Below are 8,771 nucleotides of genomic sequence, written 5' to 3'. Positions count from 1 at the left end.
ATAAACTGTTTTGACATGCATTTTTTTTAATTTCTGCTTGATGAATTGACCAAGTATGAAAAAAGAAAATTTAATTGACCTATCAATGGGTTTTAGACATTCATAAATGACAAGCTTAAATATTCTTTCTTAAAAATAAAAAATGAATGCCCTTTAAGGGAGCCTATAAAAATTCTCCTACCAATTTCCACCATACATTTTGATGTCCTGACTTGTGAGTGAACTGAATTTAAGAATTGGACCAAGTTGTTAGGTTCATGATTTTGTGCTGCCTCATTTAAATCCAATTCATGTGTAAGTAAAGACATCACCCTGTGGATTTCATTGGTCCTTTTCAATCATGAAGAGTGAAGAACTTATATGAGAATGAAATTTCACTTTATTCTTATTGTAAATCAAAATATAGAAATAAAATCTATATGGAAATAGATTCAAAACTGTGTTTGCTGTTCACTCAAATATTGCAAACTCCCTTTGTTTAAATTAAAAAAAAGCTGAACATCAAAGATAAGTGTATATGTCATTGCTATTTTATGTTAAATGCCATCCAAGTTGTAATATATTTCACTAAAGTATAACTTATATTTGAGAAGTCTTGAACAATCAAGAAAATCAATGTGGAAATCTATGAAAGAAACAGTAAGCATTTGAGGTCTTGTAGACTATTTTTTAAAAAGAAACTTTATAAAATATCTCCCATAAGACATTCATGATTGATAAAATATGGAAATATGTATAGAAGAATTGCAAATGCTTAATATATATTGGATTACTTGCTATTCAGGGGAGGGGGAGAAGAAAGGGAGGGAGAAAACTTTGGAACACTAGCTTTTGCAAGGGTGAATTTGAAAACTCTTTGCATATATTTTGAAAACAAAAAGTTATTATTTTTAAAAGATATTCATCACTATTTTTAAATTAATTTCATACTTTATAAAATTTTCACAAAGATGAAATAACAGAATTAAAACTTTTAAAATTATGATTTTATGATATTAATTTTAATTTGGAAATTCAAGGGGCAAAAGGTATCATTGCAATTATTTTAAGTATCTAATAAACAAATCTAAAAGAATATTATGAGAGTATGCCAAATCACCATGGAGGTTAAAACACATTTTTAAAGGAGTTCAAAGAACAAAAACATTGGAAACCATCCTATAGACAATTTTCTCCATTTGAGCAGGAAGGGTGCTCAGAGTTAAGGGAGTGAGTGTTTAAGGTGATAACATAGTCAATGGCAGAAGCAGGGAAAGAACCCACAAAGATTTCCTGACTTCAATATCAAGCCTTTTTTCACCATATAATATGACACTTGCCCCTGCTCTAAATTATGTAGAGAAAGAAAAGTCAGTATGTTCAACATCTTTGTAAGAAGGTGTTGAGGTTCAAAGGAGAACCCAAAAAGGTTGGAGTTCCAGACCAGTGTCACGAGATATCCCAAAAGAATTTGCAGACCAGAATCCATTTCCAAGTCAAGAGACATAGTTTATTATAATTGTAACTCCAATTAAAGTTCCAAAAGAATTTAGCAAGGAACCAGGGGCAAGGAGATAAATTTATGGGAAAAAGAAAGACTTCATGTCACTGATATACTAATTTTATAGCTTACACTTTTATAGGCTTACCAGAGTCAAGGAGTAGTCTGGGATGCACTTGATTATTGTCTCAGAAACTTTGATATCACTGATCAACAGATTGTGATTTGACAGCCAACAATGTCTATGTATCTACAGCATTCTCAAGGCTAGTGAATCTTAGGGTTATTGCTACATCTTCCCTGGAAGCTGAGAGAAGAAATATATCATTTTTAACTATTTCACCCCCAAGGCTAAGTGACTTTAGGATTATTGTTACATCTTCCCTGGAAGCTGCATTTCATCAAAGAGAAGTAAGAATCATAAAAATAACCATTAAAGTAATTCAGCCCTTTTGAGGTAACATTCCTCCAACTTGGATTCATACTGACAAGGTGGCTCTCCAGAGATCAGCTGCTACTGCTGGTTCTAGGATACTCTGTGGATCCTAAAGCTATTGCCGTTATTTGTTTGGGGACTCTGAAGCATAGAATTATCTATTTCAAGTCTTTGCTCAAATACAAAAGAGAGATAATAGATAAACTTTTCTACCTATTTCTCAATCTCTCAGCAGTGTCTTGGACTCCATCAAGATGCTTGAGATTTTTCAAAGGCACCTCTTCCTATTTGGACAGGAATTAGGCAAGGTGTTATGGAGAAAGAAAGCAATACCTGCCCCACTCCCTACCCTCCAGTGGCCTTAAAAAGACCATCTTGAAGGCAGGAACACACTTGGATCCCCAGCCAAGGAGAATAAGGATGGAGTCCTTGAGGAGAAGCCTTCTGGTGCTATATGTGGCAGTGACTATTACAATCACTTCAACACTTTCTGTTCAGCAAAAGAAGAAATTGTTTGATGAAGTTGCTAGATCCCTATTACAAGATACCTACAACAAAGAGTCCCATGATAATTTCCTCTACAAGATCCTTGAAATCAAACATGTCTCTTATGAGGTGAGTCCCTTCTCCACTTGTTTCCATCTCTCCAAGCACAGAACTTTGGATAATAGACTCCAAGAGAGAAGTGGATGCTTCAATGCAGACCTGAAGGCAGGTTTTAAGTCCATCCCGAGGGTCATTCCCAATCTATGACAGAACATCCTCTGGGTGTCACTTAGGGAGGTTCATTTTAGACTAGTTCTGGTTGTTGGGACAGCTGCAATCTCAGAACTTTGGGCAGAAAAAGCCTCTTGGAGAAGAAAACCTTAAGCTGTGGTATATTTTTAAAGTTGTATTGATATCTTTATTTTTACATTAGGGTAATTTTCAAAAATGTTCCCCTCATCCCTCTTCCTGTGAAATGTGCTAATTTCATTTGAATCACTTCCTAGTGGAGGTAGCGTCTCTAGAAGGCTTCTGCTAAAAGGCACTCATGTCAGATGTTACTATTGCCTGATTCAAAGAGGAGGAATTTCTAGCAGACAAATATTAGAGGATGAAGGGGAGTAGCCTGAACCAGGAGTGCAAGATCATATAAGATTTAAGTGGAAAAGTTGGACTTCAAACCTAGGTCTTCTTATTTTAAAATCTTTTGCACCTTACTACCTTTCAAGAGGAGAATATTGGGGCCGGGAAGCTGGGAGAGGGCAAAAAGAAGACAAAGATCTGCATCCTAGGGAAGCCTTCCCAGACAGGCTTTGTCAGTGTCACATTGCCAGGATCATCCTCACTCCTCTTACCCTTGATGCTTCTTCAAATCTCTCCCTCCTAGACTGAAAGACAGATCCTGCGTTTCACCATTCAGGAAACCAGGTGCCTTAAGTTAGAGAATCGGTATCCTGACCAGTGTGAATTCAAAGATGATGGGGTAAGTACTCTTTATTGAGCCTTAGATTCCCCAAATATTATCCCTGATCCCCAAATAAAAATAATGCCAATACTGAATTATTCAGGAGCAAATTTTAAGCCAGCCTTGCAAACAGGCTGCTAACCTCAAGCCCAATCATCCCAATAGGCTTGAACAGATATCAAGATAGTTTCCTAATCCTTCTGCTTGGGAAGGGAAGGAAATAGTTTCAGGCAGACAGGTTGTTAACAATTGTGTTGACCAAAGACAGGATCTGATGCACACTGCCTTTTCACATCCTCTTTTCCAAAATGGGTTGATTTTCAAAGGACATAGCAAAGGAAAATTCTACCTAGCCTTCTATCTCCAAGTTCTAGCTCCTAGAACTGCAAAAGTCTCAAAATAACTTATGAAGATGTTATCTGGCCAATAAGAATATCAGGACCCAGAGCCAGAGGCCAGTCTAGTGTCAAGACCCAGGTCTTCATACATTATGTGGTTTTTAAAAATCCAGCATGGTGGAATCCAGCAATTGTAGCAATAATTCACAGACATTTTGGAGTTTCTTCACAAAAAAGACCTATGAAGGAGGTAGTACAAATATGATTCTCACCATTAAAAAATTCTTTCCACATTATAGATGAGGAATCTGAAGGTCACATAAGAGAAATAACTTGCTCAAAGTCATAAACTAATAAATACTATGGATAGGATTTGAACCCTGCAGGGTCTTCAGACTAAAAGTCTAAGACTCCTTTTTCTGGAGTGCTGTACCCTGAAATAATTTCAAATGATATTTGTTTTGCTTAGTTCATAGTACAGGGAGAGAGGAGTCACATGAATTAAAATCGAGTAAAGAGGAATTTGAATATCTGAGAATATAATACCATATATACCATATACATAAATATAACATGATAACTATACCTAATAACTCAGAATATAATAGCTAAATAGACTAACTAAAAATATAATAATATATAATATAATGAAATAATATAATAATTATATAGTAACTCAGAATAGGATAGTTAAATAGAATAACTCAATATAATAATATATAATAAAAACATGATGAATATATATAATAAATAGAACTCAGAATATAATAGCTAAAACAATTATAGGGGAGTACTCTCCTTCAACCAATCAATTGGCAGATATTTAGTGCCTACAATATGCAAGGTACTATACTACCTGTTTTTGATAAAAACCCAGTTCCTTCCTTGCTTATTATCTAATATGGGATTGAAGCAATATGCAAGCAAATATATATAAGGAAGAACAGCAATGGATTCAAGAATTGGGAAAGCTTCCTGTAGAGGTGAGTACTTAAAGATCCTTTAAGGAAGGAAGCTTATGGCTTCCTGGCTTCAATGGCTTCTTCTCTGGACCACTCTGGTCTCTAAATCTTGCATTAAACAGCTATATCCTTTCTGGCTATTAGAGGGCAATCAAAGCCTCAAAGTTACAGTAAGAAGGTTTTTTATTTTGTTTCGTTTTGTTTTTGTTTTTACTTTTCATTTTCTGCTCTAAGGTAGCTCTGCCTGGTGCACATGACATCTATCACTTTCTGACTTTATGTGGCCAGATTCTGTTTGAGGAGACTTCAAGGTTCTTCTCTTAAAGAAAGCAATCTAAGGCAGTGGAAGGAACACAGGATTGGGAGTTTGAAGCTCTAGATTTGAGTCTTGCCTCTGTCACTTTTTACTGGTGTGACTGTGGCTAAGTGGCTTAGCCATTTTGGGACAATAGGTGAGGTGACAGCGTACCCACTCTGGTGAGCATGAGATGCTATTCAACATTCTGTCTCCAACTACTAGGTAACCCAGCTCCCTAGCATGCCTTTGAAAACCATTCTATACCTGAGAGTCCAAAGTCTCTCAAAATGGCCTCATGAGACCCTTAGTGAATCAGAGGGAGTTTTCTGATTGTTGTGTTTTTTGAAAAATATTGTGATCTCTTTTATCCTTATGTGCCCTTTGTTTCCTGAAAAATCCCTGCCTATTCCTCTACCTAGCAAACAAAACTTGATTTAAAGAGAGAGACAGAGAGAGACAAAGAGAGAGACAGAGAGAGAGAGAGAGAGAGAGAGAGAGAGAGAGAGAGAGAGACAGACAGACAGACAGACAGACAGACAGACAATGGAGTTTTTAAGAGTTCAGCAAAATTAACCAATTCAGCTGAGCATGATGATCTAAGCTTCATTAAATATCCTTAGTCCTCCACTTCTCCAAAGAAGAGAGGGAAGTCCATTCATGTAGTGTCTGGCCAAGTTGAACATAATACTTGCCATCCACTTCCCATTGCTATTGTTCTAGTCATGGGGTATAGTCTTTCCCTCTCTCTGCTTACTTCCTTGGGGATCAGTTTATATAAGTCTTCCTAAGTTTGAAATTTGAGAAAATCCTATCACCCAAGTAGCTCTCCAGCCTAAGGAAGTGCCCCAACAGGCTAGATGGGAAAAGTCAGGAGCATGTGACTCCTAAGGGAGCAGAGTCACTGATGCCTCAAGTATCACCTTTTTTGCTTTGTCCTCATAGCTGGTGAAAGACTGCTCAGGACAGATTTCCTCTGCTGGATTTCATCGGTTTGTTGTACTCTCTTGTGACACTGTGGCTGGACAGGTGAGTTTTTATAACCAGATGCTTTTGAATAAAACAGAAAAGTGTGTCCCTGAACTTGACCTTTCCACCTTTCTCTTTTCCCAAGGAATTTCCTTCCCCTGAGCTCAGGAAGAATATGTAGTTCTAACTTCCTAGGATATGTTCCCATAACTCCCTGAAGTCCCATCATGTAGAAAAGGGATTAAGTTTCTTTTAGTTACCCCAGGAGTCAGAACAAAAGTTGAAGATTCTAAGAATCAGCTTTAAGCACCAGGAAAAGGTGCTTATCATTATCATTATCACCTTATCATTCACTCAAGTAGCCTAATAAAGCATATTAAGAGTGTGCTCTCAGAAGAGTCCTTTACCTTCTCCTTGTGGCTTCTGGCTTCCTTTCCCTGCCATTGGCACTGCCAACCTGAGTCCCTGCTGGAGAGGGATGTGCCCCCTGAAAGGATCCACAGACCTCTAACATCAGAAGGAATTTTTAAAAGAGGGTATTTTTTGGGGGGAGAAGCTTTCTAAAATTATACCTCCTAAGTCTAGGCAACTTGCCCTTTGTGCTTATGAGTAAGGAGAGGCCCCAACAGCCCCATCCATACACTGACACTCCTCCAGAATTTCAGCCATGGATCCATGGCATCCTAATAGTCCTACAAACTTGCATCTGCCTTCCAAAGTCATGACCAGGTGTGTGTGTTTCTTTCTCCCACAGTAGGGTTCAAGCCCAGGAAGAGGTGGATGCTGATGCATCACCAGCCCCGCTTAGAGATCACCCTGGCAGAAGGCGAGAAAGATGTGACATAGAAGAGGAACCCCTTGCATCAGGCAGGGGTGAAAGTAGGCCCTACTTATCCCAAGATGGGTTTTTCTTTCAGCCCAGAACCTACTTCTCGTTTAAACCAAAATCCTTCCCCCATGCTAAACCAGTAGGTTTCTTACCAGCCAGGCGTTTGCCTAGATCCAACCTACCCCCACCTCCGTTGGGAAGGCCTGGTTTTCCTCGCCCTCGCCCTCACCCTCGCCCTTGTCCTCGCCCTCAATCTTGGCCTGGGCGCTAAGCTGGACCAGGAACCTTCTTCCCTGCTACTCAGCTTAGCCCCGATTCTTCTGAACCCCCATCTCACGGGGATGAATCTTGACCCCAATCTAACCTTGGTGAACCTGGACTCTATCCTGATGCTGATTACTTTTGATCCCAGCCTAAAACTGAATTTCCTGGGCCTCATCTCTGGCTAAGCTCCCCTTTTAGATTCCATGCTTGAACTTGGCCTACTAAACCTGCTTCTGCAGTAAGTTCCAAGGTTTGAGCCACAGATCCAGAAGAAGCAGAAAATGTATAGAGACCAAATGCAATAAAAAATCCAAAAACAAACAAACAAAAAAAGGGACTAGATTGTCCATAATTCCACAAGGACTGGCAGGCCTTTCATGGAGCATTCCAAGCAAACAGCAATTGAATAAAGGCTTTGTGATATCAGTAATCATTCTAACAATTTCTTACCTGTTCTTCTTGTCTCCTGGCTCTTCCTGACTCCAATCTATCCTAACCACATGGACAAATCAATTTTCCTAAAGGGGCATAGAAAGAGAGGGACCTACTATGTGCCAGGCATTGGACTAAGTTTATACATTTTATCCCATTTGTTCCTTTCCACAGTCCTGGGAGGAAGGTGCTGTTATGATCCCCAATTTATAATTGAGGAAACTAAGGCAAATACAGGTTAAGTGACTTGTCTAGTTAAGAGTCTGAAGATGGATTCAGATTCATGCCTTCCTGACTCCAATCCCTGTGTTCTATCTACTGCTTGCATTATCAAAGAAATGGGATTAGACTTAAAATCAAAAAAGCTGGATTCAAATTTTAGCTCTGCTTCTGTGTAACTTCAGGCCATTAAATCAACCTTTGGGAGTTTTCATTTTCTTACACCTAAGTTTTCTTGTAAAAAGCAGAAAGTTTATCCCTAAATTTTCTCCTAGATATAAAATCTCTAAATACTGAAACCTGATCCTCCCCTCCCCTCCTAAAATACTTCTATTAACTAGACCAGTGGTCCTCAAACTTTTTAAATAGGGGGCCTGTTCACTGTCCCTCAGACTCTTGGAGGGCCGGACTATAGTAAAAACAAAAGCTCACACTCTGTCTCTGCCCCTCAGCCCATTTGCCATAACCCAGCAGGCGCATAAACATCCTCAGCACCGCATCTGGCCCTCTGGCCGTAGTTTAAGCACCCGTGAACTAGGCTATGTAAAATCCAAAACCTTTTTTTCTGAATTAAAGATCCTCCTCACTTTATCATTCATTATACTTTTTCATATTTATATATGTATTATCCCTCTGAATGGAAAGTAAGCTTCTTGAGGGCAGGGACTACTAGTTAAGGTTTTCTCTTGCTGTCCCTAATGCCTAGCACAATACCTTGCACAGAGTAGAGAGATACTTAAAAGGGGGATAGATGATGGATTGGAAAGTCCAGAAGACCAATTTGGAGGTTATTCCAATATTCCAGGCTAGAATACATGACTTTAGACAAAGAAATAGATATGAGAGATGCAATCAACAAGACTTGGCAACAGCTGGATACATAGAAGAAAGGAGAGGAAGAAGTAGAGGATGACTCCTGGATGACTGAAGAAAGGAGATACTCAACAGAAACAGGGAAATTTAGAAGAGCATTGGTATTTTGGACACATGGAGTTTGAGATGCTTACAATTCAAAATCTCCACTAAGTAGTTGGGGATGCACAACTGGCTGTCAGAAGAAGGACTAAAGTTAGTTAGAGAGAACTAGGAGGTAACTG

General features: G+C 38.8%; 1 protein-coding gene across 1 annotated transcript; it reads left to right on the top strand.

Moving 5' to 3' along the window:
- Window positions 1-2,298: 2,298 nt before the first annotated feature.
- LOC141555669 (cathelicidin-related antimicrobial peptide Bf-CRAMP-like) lies at window positions 2,299-7,449 on the top strand. The gene is made up of 4 exons (XM_074288724.1): window positions 2,299-2,531; window positions 3,289-3,384; window positions 5,907-5,990; window positions 6,685-7,449. Exons 1-4 carry the CDS (start codon window positions 2,337-2,339, stop codon window positions 6,685-6,687), a joined length of 378 nt encoding a protein of 125 aa, XP_074144825.1. The 5' UTR covers window positions 2,299-2,336; the 3' UTR covers window positions 6,688-7,449.
- Window positions 7,450-8,771: the final 1,322 nt, after the last annotated feature.

The sequence above is a fragment of the Sminthopsis crassicaudata genome, chromosome 1 (assembly GCF_048593235.1).
Source record: "Sminthopsis crassicaudata isolate SCR6 chromosome 1, ASM4859323v1, whole genome shotgun sequence".
Taxonomy (NCBI): Eukaryota; Metazoa; Chordata; class Mammalia; order Dasyuromorphia; family Dasyuridae; genus Sminthopsis; species Sminthopsis crassicaudata.
Note: the sequence above shows the minus strand (reverse complement) of the source record. Positions and strands in the feature narration are given on the sequence as shown.